This window comes from Lemur catta, chromosome 21 (genome assembly GCF_020740605.2).
Source record: "Lemur catta isolate mLemCat1 chromosome 21, mLemCat1.pri, whole genome shotgun sequence".
In the NCBI taxonomy this organism is placed as follows: Eukaryota; Metazoa; Chordata; class Mammalia; order Primates; family Lemuridae; genus Lemur; species Lemur catta.
The window spans coordinates 34,391,797-34,410,565 of record NC_059148.1 but is presented as its reverse complement, the minus strand read 5'-3'; the positions used below and the strand labels follow the sequence as shown (position 1 = coordinate 34,410,565).

Sequence of the window (18,769 nt, the reverse complement as noted above, 5' to 3'; positions counted from 1 at the left end):
TCATGAATACCCAAAACCCTCAATCGTAGACACCAGTGGTGGCCTCTAGAACTTACTAGAGCTTACTAGAACTAGAACTGACTAGAACTGACTAGAACTTACTAGAACTCACTAGAGACAGATATTCTCTTGGAACTGCATTGATCAGCCATGAATACCCAAAACCCTCAATTGCAGACATCAGCAGTGGCCTCTAGAACTTACTAGAACTTACTAGAACTCACTAGAGACAGATATTCTCTTGATTGATCAGCCATGAATACCCAACACCCTCAATTGCAGACATCAGCAGTGGCCTCTAGAACTTACTAGAACTTACTAGAACTTACTAGAACTCACTAGAGACAGATATTCTCTTGATTGATCGGCCATGAATACCCAAAACCCTCCATCGCAGACATCAGCGGTGGTATCTAGGACTCACTAGAACTTACTAGAACTCACTGGAAGAGACAGATATTCTCTTGCAACTGCATTGATCAGCCATGAATACCCAAAACCCTCCATCGCAGACATCAGCGGTGGCATCTAGAACTCACTAGAACTTACTAGGACTCCCTAGAACTTACTAGAACTTACTAGAACTAACTAGAGACAGATATTCTCTTGCAACTGCATTGCTCAGCCATAAATACCCAAAACCCTCAATCGCAGACAGCAGTGGCCTCTAGAACTTATTAGAACTTACTAGAACTCACTAGAACTTACTAGAATGCACTAGAACTTGCTAGAACTCACTAGAACTCACTAGAAGAGACAGATATTCTCTTGCAACTGCATTGCTCAGCCATGAATACCCCAAACCCTCCATCGCAGACATCAGCGGTGGCATCTAGAACTCACTAGAACTTACTAGGACTCACTAGAACTTACTAGAACTCACTAGAGACAGATATTCTCTTGCAACTGCATTGCTCAGCCATAAATACCCAAAACCCTCAATCGCAGACAGCAGTGGCCTCTAGAACTTATTAGAACTTACTAGAACTCACTAGAACTTACTAGAACTCACTAGAGACAGATACTCTCTTGCAACTCCATTGCTCAGCCATGAATACCCAACACCCTCCATCGCAGACATCAGTGGTGGCCTCCAGAACTTACTAGAACTCACTAGAACTTACTAGAACTAACTAGAGACAGATATTCTCTTGCAACTCCATTGCTCAGCCATGAATACCCAAAACCCTCAATCGCAGACATCAGCTGTGGCCTCTAGAACTTACTAGAGCTTACTAGAACTCACTAGAACTTACTAGAATGCACTAGAACTTGCTAGAACTCACTAGAACTTACTAGAACTCACTAGAACTCACTAGAACTCACTAGAGACAGATACTCTCTTGCAACTGCATTGCTCAACCATGAATACCCAACACCCTCCATCGCAGTCATGAGCAGTAGCCTCCAGAACTTACTAGAACTCACTAGAACTTACTAGAACTTACTAGAACTCACTAGAACTCACTAGAGACAGATACTCTCTTGCAACTGCATTGCTCAGCCATGAATACCCAACACCCTCCATCGCAGCCATCAGCGGTGGCCTCCCCAGAACAGCAGTGTCTACACGGCCCTGGATAGGGCTCAGGCCGACCCAGCGCTTGGGGACCGACGTGGGCTTTTTCCTCCTGAATCTCATTTCTTCCCTTTTTTTTTTTGTTCAAAGCATCCTGGGCTCTTGCTGTGGGGCCTGAGCCCAAGGACTGGGCTGTGGGTGGCCTCGAACCCGAGGAACCGGCAGATGACCCCCAGCGTCACGCTCACCATTTTGTCATCATTCCCGAAGAGGATGAGTCCCGCTTTGGTGACCACGCCCGGCCGGTGGGCTCCCGGGATGGGCAAAGGTTCTCCCTCGGGGACGACGCCCGAGGTGTTCAGGGTCGAGTTGAAAAACGTCAGCTTCTGCGGAGGGAGGAAGACGGGACGGTGGCAGGGTGGCCCCGAGCCCCATGTGGCCCTGAGAGCCGTCACTTTGGCCCCTGGCCTTGAACCTCAGGTACACAACTGGGGGAAAACATCCTCAAGGCGTCACAGCATGTGTGAGGCCACATGTCCTGGGGATGCCACCAAGCACGGGTCGCTTGGATCAGGAGATGCATTTGGCTTTCGGACGCAGTGTGGACAGCCGGCTGGGGGTCGGGGGGGTGGACAGTTGTTTGGGTGACGCTGCCTCGCTCGAACCTGCGAGTCCCCAAGGGTCCCCGTCTTCAGCACCCGACCCCCACACGGCCACCCGTGGCCTGAGGATGCGGCCCCTCCCTGCCGGAGGGGACTGGGAGACCTGGGACTGGGTCTTTGTGAGTGCAGGGGTGAGACCCAAAATATTTTTTTCTTTTGAGACAGAGTGTCACTCTGTCACCCGGGCCAGAGTGCCGTGGCGTCAGCCTCGCTCACAGCAGCCTCAACCTCCTGGGCTCAAGCGATCCTCCTGCCTCAGCCTCCCGAGAAGCTGGGACGACAGGCGTGCGCCACCACCGTGCCCGGCCATCAAAATATTTCATAACCCAGCTGTCCCCCAGAGTTACCGCAGGGACGGCCACCCTTCCGCCACCGGACGGTGGACAGGTCTCTCGGGCTTTGGGGAGAGGCCGAGGTGTTAGCGGGGGCAGTTGGTTAGGGGGGTAAGGGTCAGGGCAGCGGCTGTTTACTGACAACTGTCACAAACGCGTGTGACAGCCGCGCGCGAACTCACCTGCCCGCAGGTCTCTGTCCAGGCTCCTGGCACCTTGTCGTTCCCGCGGATCCAGTTGTGGATGGCCTCTGCGGGCTGGTCCCAGTTCACCTGTGGGGACACAGTGTGTCCTCGATTGGTCTCTCCCCACGTCCCTGGCACCCTGGGGTCCGCTGCGTGGCTCGCCAAGCCCTGCTGAGGGACTTGGGGACCCCCGCAGCCTCTTGGACACAGGTCTGAGTCCCTGCACTGGTGAGCCCCATTCTCGGTGCTCTCTGACGCTGCTCAGACTTGTCCCCAGGGGTCCCACGCACAGCTTCCTGTCACCTGCAGGGCCCCTGGAGGTGCCCACGGAGCATCTGTCATCCTGCATGTCCCCAAGGCCCCTCGACCACTGCACCGCCCGGCCCACCTCACTTTGGAGACTTGTGACACTGCGTCTTGCTTTTACCCCTACTCCCTCCAACCCCTCCCCCCGCTTGGGGACTGTCCCTGCCCGGCCCTCCTAAAGAGGAAGAGGAAGGAACCCGGAGTAGCCGGTGCATGCCCCGTGCAAGCTGCCCCCTCTAATCTGGCTGCAAACAGTGACAACCTCAGCCACCCCCGCAGCCCCGGCCCACGCTCAGGCTGTCCCCGGGGGGACAGGCCACTCACCATGGCTTTCTCCTTGCTCTGAATCCCCTCGTAGGTGGCTCCTTCCGCGGGCTGGGGGACTCTCGGAGCTTTGCCCTCCGCGATCAGCCTCACGGCCTGCACCTGGGGACACCCCCGGGGCTCAGCTGTCACAGGACCCTCCCTTGGTCCCGGCCCCCCGGGGGCGACACTAAGCCCGGCCCCTGCCCCAGACTGATCCCGCCTGCCCGGCGTAGAACAGGCACCGGGGAAATAGCTGCTGTTGTCACTCTAACTCCAGGCTGCACAAAAGGGACACAGAGCCGCCGTCTCTGCCACACGAGGGGTGGGTCGGCCGGGCGCGGTGGCTCACGCCTGTCATCCCAGCACTCTGGGGAGACCAGCCTGGACAATATAGCAAGACCCCATCTCTAAATAAAATACAAAAAAATCGGGCCGGGCGTGCTCAGTGGCTCACGCCTGTCACCCCAGCACTCCGGGAGGCCGAGGCGGGAGGATCGCTCGAGGTCAGGAGTTCGAGACCAGCCTGAGCAAGAGCGAGACCCCGTCTCTACTAAAAATAGAAAGAAATTATATGGACAGCTAAAAAATATATATATATAGAAAAAATGAGCCGGGTGTGGTGGCGCATGCCTGTCGTCCCAGCGACTCGGGAGGCTGAGGCAGGAGGATCGCTTGAGCCGGGGAGGCTGAGGCTGCTGTGAGCGAGGCTGATGCCACGGCACTCTAGCCCGGGTGACAGAGCGACACTGTGTCTCAAAAAAAAAAAAAAAAAAAAGGAATGACAAGCCTTGAGCTACCAGCGCCTAAGTCTCCTCCAATTCGGGGCAGAGAGACCGAGAATGACATTAATGACACAGAGAAAATCGGAATGAGACAGAGACGCGTGACCCTAATGACATCGCACCTTAAGCTTCTGGATTCAACCACGCGTGACAGCAGCCTTCAGGATTTCTACAAAATGAGCCAAAATGTCCCCTTTTTGGCTAAAGCTATCGAAGTGGGTTCTGCCAGTCACAAGCAAGAGCCTGTCCTAACACAATGCCCTGTTTGTCCCCAACGTGTCTCTTGGAAGCCCCCAAGTGACAGGGCTCTCCGTCCAGAATCCCGGAATTTGGGGACTAGATTCCTGGCCAGCCAGGGACAAGCGCTTTCTTCTAGAAAGGGGGTGTCAGAAGGGAGAAGCCCCGCGGGCAGGAGTGTGTCGCGGGGGGCGGGGGGACAGGGCAGGGCGGGGCTGGCTCCCGGCTCTTACCATCCCCTTGACGCCTTCGGGGAAGAGGAAGCGATTGTACAAGGTGCTCACGGTGTCGTCCGGTAGCACCTCACACTCCTTCTGGAGCAGAAGGTCCCCTGTGTCCAGACCGTCGTCCGCCCAGAAGATGGTGAACCCCCCTTTCTTATCTCCGTGAATGAGGGTCCTAGAGGCAGAAGAGTGAAACCTCGAGTGTGGAGGATGCCCTGAGGCAGCTTGGTGGCCCCTCCACGTCCCCCCCCTTCCCTGCTGGGACCGATCCGCGTTCCCGAAGGAGGCAGGGGGAGGGGAAGGAAAACAACATTTATTAACACCAGCCAGGCCGGGCGCGGGGGCTCACGCCTGTCACCCCAGCACTCGGGGAGGCCGAGGCGGGAGGATCGCTCGAGGTCAGGAGGTCGAGGCCAGCCTCGTCTCTACTAAAAATAGAAAAAAATTAGCCGGACAACTAAAAATACATAGAAAAAAAAAAATGAGCCGGGCCTGGTGGCGCATGCCTGTCGTCCCAGCGACTCGGGAGGCCGAGGCAGGAGGATCGCTTGAGCCCGGGAGGTTGAGGCTGCTGGGAGCGAGGCTGACGCCACGGCACTCTAGCCCGGGTGACAGAGCGAGACTGTCTCAAAAAAAAAATAAAAATAAAAATAAAAATAAACCACCATCTAAGGGCCAGGCACCGTGGGAAAAGCTCTCTGTCCCTTGTGTAAACTTCACCCTCGCACCTTGGGGACCGGGTAGGACACGGTCATTCCTTTAACGGGTGAGGAAGGCAACCGAGGTCCAGGGAAGTGAAGTGGTGTCATCGAAGCTCAGGGGAGCCCGAATCCCCACCAGACACGTCTGAGCACAAAGCCACTTTTCCCTTCTCGGTCCCCTCTTCCCTCCCTGACGTCCCATCCGCCAAGCCACCCCCATTTCTGCCTTTTTAGGAGTCCCGTCGCCTGCCACCGTCTTGCCGGGACAATCTTCGACTCCGTCTTTCCCTGTGGGGGGGGGGCCGCTGGGAGTGGCAACAGTGGGACCCCAGGCAGATGGCCTGGGTTGGTGTCCCCTCCCTGCACACAACCGAGGGCTCTCCGTGTCCCCAGCTGCAAGGAGGGGACTCTGACAGTGCAGGGCGCTCAGCCACACCCGCTCCCGGGGCTCTAGAGCCTTGTGGATAACTTGTCACCTGTGCGTTTTACGGATGACATCTGGCAGCATGGGGCACGCGCCAGCGTGGTGCTGGCTCCGAGGCCCCTGGGGAAATGCTCGGGGCTAAGGGAAGGTGACAAGGCCGCGGACCGGTGGAGGGGGACGCAGGGGGACAGCCGCCGCTGTGCGTCCCCGTGGTCTCACCAGTTGATGGAGGAGGCCCCGCGGTGCCTGGGCAGCAGGGACGGGTGGTAGATGATGGAGCCGTGCCGGGGGGCATCGATGACCTCCATGGGGACGAACTGGCTGCAGAAGGGCAGGACGTTGAGCTCGGCCCCCAGGGCCTGGTACTTCGCCAGCACGTCCGGCAGGACCTGGCCCCGCGCCCGCCACCGGGGGAATTTGAACACGGGCACGCCGTCCTTCTCAGCCTCCAGGCCTGCGGGATGGGGGGGTGACAAGCCGGGCCCTCTGTGCACCCACCCGCACACACCGCCACCTCGGCGTGCCCAGCGAAGTGGCTCGGCCCCTCCACCCGTCACCCCTGCCAGCCCCTCCCCCACCCCGTGGGCAACACGGCAGGGGACCCACCAGCCAAGGGGACCAGGGGGGGCTCCGGGTACTGCTCTGCCTCAATTCTGACTTCTGACCCCCCCTGACCTCCGAGCACCCCCGTCTTCCTGACCCCTGCCTGACCCCAGGTGGCCCGGCCACGCCCCCTGCTCGTCCCTCTACTGCTCTGGGGCAGGGGGTGTCGTCCCTGCAGTCACATCTCTGCCCTTCCAGCTTCCTGCAGGGAGGAGGGGGGGGAGGAAGATGAGAAGGGTTCCCCGTCCTAGGAGCACCCCCAACCTGCCCCGGGAGCACCCCCAACCTGCCCCGGGAGCACCCCCAACCCGTCCCGGGAGCACCTCTACCTTATCCCGGGAGCACCCCCAACCTATCCTGGGAGCACCCCCTACCTGCCCCGGGAGCACTCCCACCTATCCCGGGAGCATCCCCAACCTATCCCGGGAGCACCCCCAACCTGTCCCGGGAGCACCCCCAACCTATCCTGGGAGCACCCCCTACCTGCCCCTGGAGCACCCCACCTATCCCGGGAGCACCCCCAACCTATCCTGGGAGCACCCCACCTGCCCCGGGAGCACCCCCACCTATCCCGGGAGCACCCTCAACCTGTCCCGGGAGCACCCCCAACCTGCCCTGGGAGCACTCCCACCTATCCCGGGAGCACCCCCACCTATCCCGGGAGCACCCCACCTGCCCCGGGAGCACCCCCAACCTGCCCCGGGAGCACCCCCACCTATCCCGGGAGCACCCCCAACCTATCCAGGGAGCACCCCACCTGCCCCGGGAGCACCCCCGACCTGTCCCGGGAACACCCCGACCCATCCCGGGAGCACCCCCAACCTGGCTTATACACACACGGACACGCACACACACATGCACACGCACACGCACACACACGGACACGCACACACGTGCACCCGGAGACTCAGCCCCAGCCCGCAGGCCCCTCCTCCTGCCCTGTCACCCTCCTCAAAGGTCTGAATCTCAGCCCTTCGGGCCCCCAAGTCCCCCTAGTGACAGCCTCTCTCTGCACCCGCCACCCTCGGGCTGCCGTCCCTCCCCCGCCCCTAACAAACACCTCTTGTGTCCCACTCCCCGTTCACCCCCGGTGTGACCTTTGGCCCCTCACTGTCCTGACCCTCTCTGCCACTGTGTCCCGGTCTCTGGTGATTCTGAGCGAGGCAGGGGACACGTGACATGAGGAGACCCGACCGCATTTGCAAAAGCTGCTGCACCAGCGACCCGTGACATTCCCCTGCGGGACACCCGAACTGGGAGGGAAGTAGGAACCCCGGCCGGGTCACCGTGGGCAGGTGCAGGGGTCCGGCAGTGTCACGCGTCACACTGTGGCCAGGTCCAAGCCGAGTCCCCTGCATCCTGCCGTGCTGAGGTCCCCAGCTCAATGGCAGTGGCTCAGACCTGTGATTCTCAAACTGTGCTCCTCCAGGAACCGGGGTACCACCGGCGTCACCCGGGGACTGGTCAGGAATGACGATTCTCAGACTCCACCCGAGTCACCCGGGTCAGAAACCCCCAGGGTGGGCTCGGCGACACTCTGTGTTTTAACGAGCCCCCCCCTGGCGACGGTGACCCCGGGGACGGGCCCACCTTTGCCAATGCTCATCCCCGGTGACCCTGCCCTGGGTTCCTTTCCCAGCCGGGGTGCTGGGGTCACAGAAGGTCAGAGTGGGACCCGGGGACAGGTCGGGCTTCTCGGGGACACGACCCACTCCCCGGGATCAGAGGGAGGGGGCAGATCTCCGCTTGGCTCCAGAAAAGTCCAGTGAGTCCCAGGGCGGGGTTTGGAGTAGACCACGATGGCCGCCCCCCTGCAGGGACCCTCAAGTCCCCCCAGCCCTCTGTGTTCCCGGGCCACCCACTCACCCAGGGGGTCGGCTTTGCCGTCCTTGTCCGGCACGGTGAACACGCCCACCACCACGTGACCCTCCTTCCTCAGGTGACAGTAGACCTCCTGGCCGAACAGGCTCTGCCCGATCACCGCGATCTTCATGGCAGCAGGACTGGGTGACAAATAAGACGGCAGTGACACAGGGCTCGCCGGCCTCGGGCCCGAGCAGAGGCAGCTCGTGGTGGCCCGTGCTCCACCTGGGGCTGTCCCCGTGGCCCCGTGGGCAGCAGGGCACGGCAGGGACACATTCCACGGGGGTGGGCAGGACCCGAGACAACATGCGTGTGACCCCAAAGGGTCCCCAAGGGTGGAATCTCAGATGCCGCAGCAGGTGAGCCAGATGGGGATCACAGAATGAGGGGATTCCTTCTAGAAACTCTCCAAACCGGCCTCTCCGGGTCACCGCACCCCCGCCAGGGGACAACCGGGCTTCCGACGGCAAAGACAGGTGTGTGTATGCGAATATTTCCTTTATATTTATTCCTCTTCCTTCAGTGCAGCCGTAGACACGGTGCCATGTCTGGCGGATTTCCCCCTCCACGTTGCTGGTCGTGCGTAGTTGCAACTGAGTTTATTCCGATTGTTCTAGAACATTCCGTGGTGTGAACGCAGCACGATGCATGGCATGAACGCATGTTTCGCGGTGCGAATCATCCTCGTCCTGAAAGGTTCCCACGGTACACCTGTGCACTTCTCTGCCAGGGCCGTACCTAGCGGTGGAATTCCTTGGTCACAGGTGTGAAAACGTCTACACCCTTAGCGGATTCTGCGGGTTTTCCAAAGTGGTTGTAGCACCTCCCACTTGCACGTGGCCTTATTATTATTATTTTTTTTTTTCATTTTAGCTATTTTCCTGACATATAATGCAGCTGTTTCATTGCAGTTTTTTTGTTTGTTTGCTTTTGTTTTTTTTTTTTTTGAGACAGAGTCTCGCTCTGTCACCCGGGCTAGAGTGCCGTGGCGTCAGCCTCGCTCACAGCAGCCTCAACCTCCCGGGCTCAAGCGATCCTCCTGCCTCAGCCTCCCGAGTAGCTGGGACGACAGGCATGCGCCACCACGCCCGGCTCATTTTTTCTATATATATTTTTAATTGTCCAGATAATTTCTTTCTATTTTTAGTAGAGACGGGGTCTCGCTCTTGCTCAGGCTGGTCTCGAACTCCTGACCTCGAGCGATCCTCCCGCCTCGGCCTCCCAGAGTGCTGGGATGCCCGGCCCAGTATCTTCTTTATAGTCACAGTTTCATACAAGCATCACTACTGTTTCCAAAACTTCTTCATCACCCCAGACAGAAACTCTGTGTCCATTAAGCAATAACTCCTCTAACCTACTTTCTGTCTCTATAAATGAGTCTGTCTGTCCCAGATATCCCGTGCGTACAATTTGTATCCAGCTTCTTCCACTTAGTATAATGTTTTCAAGGTTTATCCACACTGTAACATGTATCAGAACTTCATTCCTTTTTATGAAGGAATTTGTCGCAGAATTCTTAATTTTGGATAGCATTTTGCACCCGCAGTGTGCCCATGTGATTCTTTTTAAATATTAATTCTAAATAACCGGTAAAAAATGTTCCATCTTTTTTTGTATATTCTTTTAATATACTGTTTTCAGTTATTTTAACATCCTGGCCCGCTGGCTTGATTATCTGTGGGTCTTGTACCAATTCTCCACAATCTCGTGCAGAAAATAGAAACAGAGGACTTTCTGTCATTGTCCTTTGGCCAACATTACCCCGAGACCAAAACCAGAGATATTGCAAGAAAAGCAAACAACAGACTAATATCTCTCATGAACATAAATGTTAATTAAAATTCTCCCCGCCCCCCAAAAAAATATCTGCAATTGAATCCAGTAATGCATAAAAAAGAATTACACATACCAAGTGGGATTTATTCCGGGTTAAACATTTGAAAATCAATTAATATAATCCATCACACGCATAGGCTAAAGAAGAAATCATAGGATCACGTCAAGAGCCCCAGAAAATGCATTTGACAAAATTCAACGCCCATTCATGACAGGAACTCTCAGAAAACCAGGAACAGAGGGGAACTGAACTTGATAAAGAACATCTGCAAAAAAAAAAAACCAAAAAAACTACAGCTGACATCATACTTAAGGAGAGATGTAAAATAAAATACGTTATGCATTTTTAGGCACGAAGATGTTACGTGTCTCTGAAGAAATTTGCCAAAGGAAACAAAAACTTACGGCCATTACACAAATAAAAATACGTTCCAGTCACAAGTAACCAAAGAAATGCAAAATCCAACGGGGGACTATATTCCTCCTATAAAATCGGCAGATATTTAAAATAATAATGTTCCCTATGTTATGAGGGACTGGACAATAGGTTGGTATAAACTCCCTGGAGGAAAATTGAGCAATAAATTAGCCGGGCGTGGTGGCGCATGCCTGTAGTCCCAGCTACTCGGGAGGCTGAGGCAGGAGGATCGCTTGAGCCCAGGAGTTTGAGGTTGCTGTGAGCTAGGCTGATGCCACGGCACTCACTCTAGCCCGGGCAACAGAGCGAGACTCTGTCTCAAAAAAAAAAAAAAAAAAAAAAAAAAAAAAAAGAAAATTGAGCAATAAATATAAAAGTCCTAAAAATGGTTCATTTTTTTTTTTTTTCCTGAATCAGCATTTTCACTTCTAAATTGTGCGTGGACAAGCAAAGAATGCGCCATTTTTAAGTTACGGTAAATTAACACGGTTGTAAGCCGTGAGGTTATAACGATGTATTGTGCTTGGTGTCCAATATATAAGTCAAAATACCCCAATGGGTAACGAGACACCGTAATTTTGCAAGGCATGAATGTGTGTGTGTGTGTGTGTGTGTGTGTCTGTGCATGTTTATTTCCAGCATAAAAGCCTGCAAGTATTGACAATGAAATGTTAAAAGTCGCTGGGTAGGCCGGGCACAGTGGCTCACGCCTGTCATCCTAGCACTCTGGGGAGACCAGCCTGGGCAACATAGCAAGACCCCATCTCTAAATAAAATGCAGAAAAATCAGGCCGGGCGCGGTGGCTCACGCCTGTCACCCCAGCACTCTGGGAGGCCGAGGCGGGAGGATCGCTCGAGGTCAGGAGTTCGAGACCAGCCTGAGCAAGAGCGAGACCCCGTCTCTACTAAAAAAATAGAAAGAAATTATCTGGACAATTAAAAATATATATAGAAAAAATGAGCCGGGCGTGGTGGCGCATGCCTGTAGTCCCAGCTACTCGGGAGGCTGAGGCAGGAGGATCGCTTGAGCCCAGAGTCTGAGGCTGCTGTGAGCGAGGCTGATGCCACGACACTCTAGCCCGGTGACAGAGCGAGACTCTTGTCTCAACAACAAAAAAAATAAATAAAGTCACTGGATAGAGGTTTTTGGGTTTCAGGGTTTTTCCATGACAGTCATTATTTTTTTCTTACCAGAATGTTCTGGATTTTTTTCCCCTATATTAAACACGATTACTTATGGAAAAAATAAAGGGGTATCGAAAAAAAAAAAAAAACAGATCCTTTGGCTGCAGGTGGGCAGAGTTAGAGCAGCCGCCAGTGACTCTGTTGTCACAGTCCAGGGAAGCTGAGCTTGGCAGGGACAGGAGATGTAAGAGGGGCCTTGGCCTGTCTTGGCCTTTGGCCGCAGAAAGAGCAGGTGTCACGGGGGGAGGGGGGGCTGGGGACGAGCCCACAGAGCCCCACGTGGCCTTGGCTGCCTCGCTGAGTTTTTGCCACCGTAGAGGGCTGGCTTTGGTGGCACCAGCTACACTGTCAGGACTTCCCAGGCCACCCGAGTCCCCCAACCCGGGACCTGGCTCCTGGGGACCCAGCTGCCAGCCCTGCAGGGTCTGGGTCGCTTGCCCTGGGGCGTAGGGAGGGTGTAGGTGAAGGGGGACAGCCCAGGGGCCAGGCATTCAGCCACAAGATGTGCTGTCCCCCCCCCCAGCTGCCAAGGGTGGTCCCCTCCTGCCATCAGCCTTGTCGGCCGGGCACCTGGCAGAGAGGACACCTCAGCCCCTTGTCCCCCGACCAGCGCCCGGCCAGGATCCCCTCTGAGCCTCGCTCTACCCGCTGTCTACCCACAGCCCCGGGCACAGGGGACAGCAGCAGCCTGGTCCCCTGAGCCTGCAGACCTCAGTCTAAGCTGGGTAGACGATGTCCATTTCCCTGTCCTTGTCCCTACAAGGAACATCAGAGAGTCGTGTCCGGGGGTCACCGCTCGCAGGAAAGCGTAGGGTCTCCCTCCCCTGGGGCCAGACGCGGGGCAGAATCTCATGTCACTGTCGCGCGACCGGAGCAGGTGAGCACTGTGATTTATTGTCACTCCCGCTTGGGCAGCCAAGAAACTGAGATTCAGGACTCAGGAGAGCGGGTGAGTGGGGGGGAAACAGAGTCACCTGTCACCAGAGCTCACCTGGTGGCGGGGGTCAAGGGCGGGGGGCGGGGTTGTGGCCTCGCCCAGACAGGTGACAAGTTGGGAGCCTGGGGGGGGGAGGGGGTGCCCGGGGAGGCTGGGGTCTCTGCAGCGGGTCCAGGCACCGCGACACGGGGCTGGGGTCTGTCCCTCCTGCTCTGTCCCTCCTGGGCCAGCGGGACCCGGGGACCCGACCGGAGCGGGAGGCCAGCCGGGTCCCAGCGGCTCTGGGGACAACCCCTCCAATCACGAGACGCCCTCGCGCCAGGCCCCCCGAATCGGCCAATCGGAGGAGACCTTTCCCAGTCCCCAATGGGGTGACAGGCCCCTGCAGGGGGAGGACAGGGGTGGGCAGGCTGTCCCTCCAGCTCGCCCAGCCTCAGTTTCCTCTTCTTTAAGCCGGGCCAATCAGTAGCGCCCACCCCGTAGGGGTGAAGACTCCCGGCCGGGTCGGAGGCTCGACTGCTCCAAAGAGACCCCTGGACCCGGGTCCCAAGCCCGGCGACCCGGTGGCGAGGGGACGAGGTGGCGAGGCAGGAGCGCTCGAGGTGGAGCTTCCGGGGCGCCCCGGAGTCCCCAGATCCCCGGAGTCCCCCGGAGTCCCCCGGAGTCCCCAGATCCCCGGAGTCCCCCGGAGTCCCCCGGAGTCCCCCGGAGTCCCCAGATCCCCGGAGTCCCCCGGAGTCCCCCGGAGTCCCCCGATCCCCGGAGTCTCCCGGAGTCCCCAGATCCCCGGAGTCCCCCGGAGTCCCCAGATCCCCGGAGTCCCCCGGAGTCCCCCGGAGTCCCCAGGCGGGACAGTCCACCCCCCCCCCAGTCCCTCCCGCCCGGTCCTGCGCTCTCGGGGCGCGCGGGGACTCACCGGCTGCAGCAGCAGGCGCAGGACTTGGGGACACACGGGACCTCTGGGAGCCGCAGTCCCGGGACGGGGGATGGCGGCCGGGAGGTGGGACCCGCCCCCGCCAATCGGCCAGCTCCGGCCAAGGCCAGCGCCCGCGCGGGGCGGGGGAAGGTCACCCCGCCGGGTGGGGGCGGGGACGGTGCGCCCTGGCGCGGGGACCGCTGTGCTTGGGCGCGCGCCCGCTCACCCTCTCTGGGCCCCGGTGGCATCTACGAAGGCCACAACAGGGGGCCTGCAATGATGCGCTGATTGCACGGGGGGCGGGGGGGGCAAGACACCTGCAGGGGACCCTTCCAGAATGTTCTGGGCTTTGAAAAAGCCCCCGGCACCCAGGAGCGCCGGGGGTTCTGCCAAGCCAGGAAACTTGTGGAGCTGCATTTCCTGCTGTAGACCCAGAACCCAGTGATGGCACGCAGTAGTTGCTAAATAAATGTTTGTTGAATGACTTCGTGATGGTATTTTGCCCACACGCCAGCCCGGAGGGATCCCTCCGTTATAGGATCCCAGGAAGTCTGAGTTTATTTCATGAACACTCCTCAATTGCAGTTTTGTCACGGCTCCTGGAATGATTTAATGGACGTGTCACCTGCTCCGTCGCACCCACCCCAGCAGGACGGCAGAGACTGTCTTAGTCTCCTGGGAATTCCAAGGAGCCTCGTCCCCATCTGAAGCTGATTGAGATGCAAAGATTCTTTTTTCTTTTCTTTTTTTTTTTTTTTGAGACAGAGTCTGGCTCTGTCACCCGGGCTGGAGTGCTGTGGCGTCAGCCTCGCTCACAGCAGCCTCAACCTCCCAGGCTCAAGCGATCCTCCTGCCTCAGCCTCCCGAATAGCTGGGACTACAGGCATGCGCCACCACGCCCGGCTCATTTTTTCTATATATATTTTTAGTTGTCCAGGTCATTTCTTTCTATTTTTAGTAGAGACGGAGTCTCACTCTTGCTCAGGCTGGTCTCGACCTCCTGACCTCGAGCGATCCTCCTGCCTCGGCCTCCCCGAGTGCTGGGGTGACAGGCGTGAGCCACCGCATGTGGCCGGATTCTTGACCCTGAGCTAATTCTGTAGTGCAACGAGGCTCCGAAGGGATGTTTGCAGGGTTGAGTGTGTTTTGCATGTGGGAAAAACGTAAATAATTAGTGACCCGTGGAGGGACATGGTAGTTTTAAAACTCTTTGACGCTCCTCCCTTTGAGAAGTGGAGCTTCATTCCTCTCCCTTTGAGGGACGGGGAATGGACTGAGCAAATTCTTTCTGCTACGTGACTGTGATTTCTCAGTCCATCCTTTCGTCGACCAGACAGGGAAACTGAGGCTCAAGTTCAAAGCCTGGCAGAAGCCAGCTCGTCTGCGTCCCGGGACTGTGTGATACTCCCTGAACGAGTCTCACTGAAATCCTCCTTTGCCAGTTCGGTTCACGGTGCCAGGCTTCGGGGATGGCCTTGCACACGGTCACCTTTGGGACCCAGCCTTGGCCCTTTGGAAGTCCCTCATTCATGGCACAGAACACACTCTGCTGTAACCATCTGTAGGTTTGCGTCTCTCTCTCAGCTGCAGGACCGCCGAGGGCAGGGACAGGGACAGGGTTTGGTGGCTGGGTCCACCTGGGGAGGGCAGGGTGAGCTTACACAGCCCTCGGGTGGGGATAAAGGGATGGGAGGGCCGGGCGCGGTGGCTCACGCCTGTCACCCCAGCACTCTGGGAGGCCGAGGCGGGAGGATCGCTCGAGGTCAGGAGTTCGAGACCAGCCTGGGCAATGTAGCAAGACCCCGTCTCTACTAAAAATAGAAAGAAATTAGCCGGACAACTAAAAATACATAGAAAAATGAGCCGGGCGTGGTGGCGCATGCCTGTCGTCCCAGCTACTCGGGAGGCTGAGGCAGGAGGATCGCTGGAGCCCGGGAGGTGGAGGCTGCTGTGAGCGAGGCTGACGCCGCGGCACTCACTCTAGCCTGGGAAACACAGTGAGACTCTGTCTCAAAAAAATAAAAAATAAAAAAAAATAAAAATAAAGGGATCGGGGGGGGGGTCTGGCTCAGGCTGCGTGGACGAGAGAGACGCGGATTCTTCTGTTGTATAAGGATGATTCAGCCAGTTCTCTGGGGGCTCAGGGACTGGCTACCGTGTGCACACTGCAAAGAAAACATTAACTCTAAGGACTATGGCCTTTGGGACATCGAAGAGCGCGGGGCAAGTGACCTGGAATTTTTTTTTTTTTAAGTTTTTTTTTTTTCCCAAGTTTTTTTTTTTTTCGTTTAATTTTTAAATTTATTTTAAAAAAAAAATCTCCCACCTGCGAGTTACTCGTGGTATCCCTGACGCCACCCCCACCCCTTTAGGAGGTTTCCCCAGTGGGAATCTAGGATTCAGGGTGGGAGGGATTGAACCAGAAAAAAATTGCGAAAGGCAATTCAGATGGAGAGAATAGTAAGGACACAGCAGAGATTCACGGAGGTGGGGACATGGGTCCTTTCTGAGCAGTGACAAGACGGTGTCGCTCACTGGGCAGCTGCGGGGGACATGCTGCCAGGTGGGGGCGGGGACCGTGGGTCACCCCATGTGGTCTTGGTACCCGATGATCTGATGTCATAGCCAGGACAATTTCAATCACGTTTCAGGAAGACATTATGTCCTCAATTTTTCATTTTACAAAATAAGAACGTCTAAAAAAAACCCACAAAATCAATTTCCTGGAATAGTATTCAGCCTTAAAAAACAAGAACGTTCTGGCATATGCTACCACCAGGGTAAACCTTGGGGACATTATGCTAAGTGACAAGAGCCAGTCACGACAGGACAAGTGCTGTATGATGCCCCTGACATGAGGTCCCTAGAACCGTGTCATTCCCAGAGACAGAGAGCAGAGCGGTGGGTGGCAGGGGCCGGGGGACGGGAGCGGGGAGTTAGTGATTAATGGGGACAGAGTTTCAGTTTGGGAAGATGAGAAAGTTCTGACATGCAGGGTGGCAACGGTCACACGACAATGCGATCGTCCTCATTAATGCCACGCAACTTCAGACTATCTAAAAAGGGCTAAGATGGTATCATAAATATGTTGGCCGGGCGCGGTGGCTCACGCCTGTCACCCCAGCACTCTGGGAGGCCGAGGCGGGTGGATCGCTCGAGGTCAGGAGTTCGAGACCAGCCTGGGCAAGAGCGAGACCCCGTCTCTACTAAAAAAATAGAAAGAAATGATCTGGACAACTAAAAATATATATAGAAAAAATGAGCCGGGCGTGGTGGCACATGCCTGTAGTCCCAGCTACTCGGGAGGCTGAGGCAGGAGGATCGCTGGAGCCCAGGAGGTTGAGGCTGCTGTGAGCGAGGCTGACGCCACGGCACTCTAGCCCGGGCGACAGAGCCAGACTCTGTCTCAAAAAACAAAGAAAAAAATTCATGTTATGTGAATGTTACCAGGATTAAAAATAATTTTTCAGAAAATCAGTTTCCACCGGCCATCTTCACAATTGCATTTCAAAAGGCCACTTAGCACCCAAAAAGGTTTAGCAGTTGAACCCGAGACTGAGAGGGGCCAGGGGACAGCAGGAGGGCAGGGATGTCTGAATTAGTGGTTTTGGGAACCCCGCCCCAGGCAGTGATGATTCTGCTCAAAAAGCAAAAGCGAAGCACGTTGAAACTTATCGGAGTTTATCCGAGAAACGAAAAACCATTTGTAAACCAGGCGGGCCTTTGAAACAACTTTGAAAAGGACGTGGCCAGATGGCATTTAAGGACAGGAAGTGGAAGTGACACGAAAAGACCAACTTCACTGATTACACCTCTGAATTTTATCTCACTTGAATCATCTGCTGGAATCAAGCAAGAGGCACCTACTCATTGCACGCGTATACAGTCGCCATTGGAACAATACAGGCGTGCATCGCGTGGGCCCAGTGATAACGAGAAATTTTTTCAATAAAGACGGTTGGTCGTCCACACTGGCACATTCTGTTGCCACAACCAAGCACAGATCGAAAACTCAGCGTTTTGCAGGATGCAAAATGTGCTTATGCAGAAGGAGAGAGTTTCATAGTTACGGGTGACGCAGGGCCAATGGTGGACTCAAGTCTGCGTGGACTTTGGCAACCTCACGCCATCCTGGAACCAACCCCCCGTGGATACCAACGGACCAGTGCGCTCCTAAGTTAATTAGTGTCATTTAGCGTGAATGACTCCATCTGTTAGGCCCAGGACAGGAGCCTCGTCCCAATCCATGGCCTCTTGCAAAAAAAAAAAAAATTTTTTTTTTTTTTTTTTTTTTTTTTTTTTTGAGACAGAGTCTCGCTCTGTCGCCCGGGCTAGAGTGCCGTGGCGTCAGCCTCGGTCACAGCAGCCTCAGCCTCCTGGGCTCCAGCGATCCTCCTGCCTCAGCCTGGCCTAGAATGAAGCCACGAGGTCAAGGAGCGGTCAACTGCTCCGCCATCTTGGTTCTAGCTGCTTGGCTGGTCTTGCCTTCCTCCTGTTTTGATCCGGGTAGTTCTGAACCTTGTTTGGGGATCTTCTGACTCAGTTGAGCAACGCCTGCAGCCGTGCCTGCCAGTTCCCCGTCTCCATGGCAATCCAGCCAATTCAGTTCACTCTGCCAATTTCAGTTTTGAAGCTACACTTTGTTCTTTGGACCCTTCCAGAAGTCTAAGGGTGATAGGTCCAATGGTAACGCCATCGTGTCAGTAACATTGCATTGAACCGCTCCCTAACTTGCCCAGTAAAATGTCTTCTTCTGTCCCCGGAGATCTCTCCAGGGACACCCCAGAAAGGAAGCACATTTTCTAGTCACTTCTTAGCGACTGTCAGAGCACCGGCTCGCTTGCAGGGGGGAAGCTTCTATCTGACTGGGAAACAGGACAACTATGACAAGAACACGCTGATACCCATCCACGGAGGCCACGGAATCTAGTCCAACCGTAAAAGTTCAGAGGATCCATCACGCGGTGCAAATGCACCACTGGGCATTTTTCTTCTCTTCCCAGGACTATAAGTTCGACAAAGCAGACAGCTGTTGTGAGCGGTTTTTAGAAATCTGAGACCCGTCTCTTCACCAGTATTTTTTATAGTTTGGATCATCTTTTGTTTGTTTGTTACTTTTGAGAGACAGTCACACTCTGTCGCCCGGGCTAGAGCGCCGTGGCGTCAGCCTCGCTCACAGCAGCCTCAGACTCCTGGGCTCAAGCGATCCTCCTGCCTCGGCCTCCCGAGTAGCTGGGACTACAGGCATGCGCCACCACGCCCGGCTCATTTTTCTTATTTTTTGTAGAGACGGGGTCTTGCTATATTGCCCAGGCTGCTCTTGAACTCTTGGC

General features: G+C 56.0%; 1 protein-coding gene across 1 annotated transcript in view; it reads right to left on the bottom strand.

The window, feature by feature from the left end:
* ALDH1L1 (aldehyde dehydrogenase 1 family member L1) overlaps positions 1 to 13,539 on the bottom strand; it is a 38,651-nt gene extending 25,112 nt beyond the window's left edge. The window contains exons 1-7 of the mRNA XM_045534146.1: positions 13,437 to 13,539; positions 8,148 to 8,284; positions 5,898 to 6,132; positions 4,563 to 4,728; positions 3,329 to 3,430; positions 2,696 to 2,785; positions 1,768 to 1,905 (exon numbers count right to left, since the gene is read on the bottom strand). Coding sequence (XP_045390102.1) covers positions 1,768 to 1,905; positions 2,696 to 2,785; positions 3,329 to 3,430; positions 4,563 to 4,728; positions 5,898 to 6,132; positions 8,148 to 8,274 — 858 coding nt within the window. The 5' untranslated portion in view covers positions 8,275 to 8,284; positions 13,437 to 13,539. The remainder of the gene's footprint in view (positions 1 to 1,767; positions 1,906 to 2,695; positions 2,786 to 3,328; positions 3,431 to 4,562; positions 4,729 to 5,897; positions 6,133 to 8,147; positions 8,285 to 13,436) is intronic.
* Between the last annotated feature and the right edge of the window lie 5,230 nt (positions 13,540 to 18,769).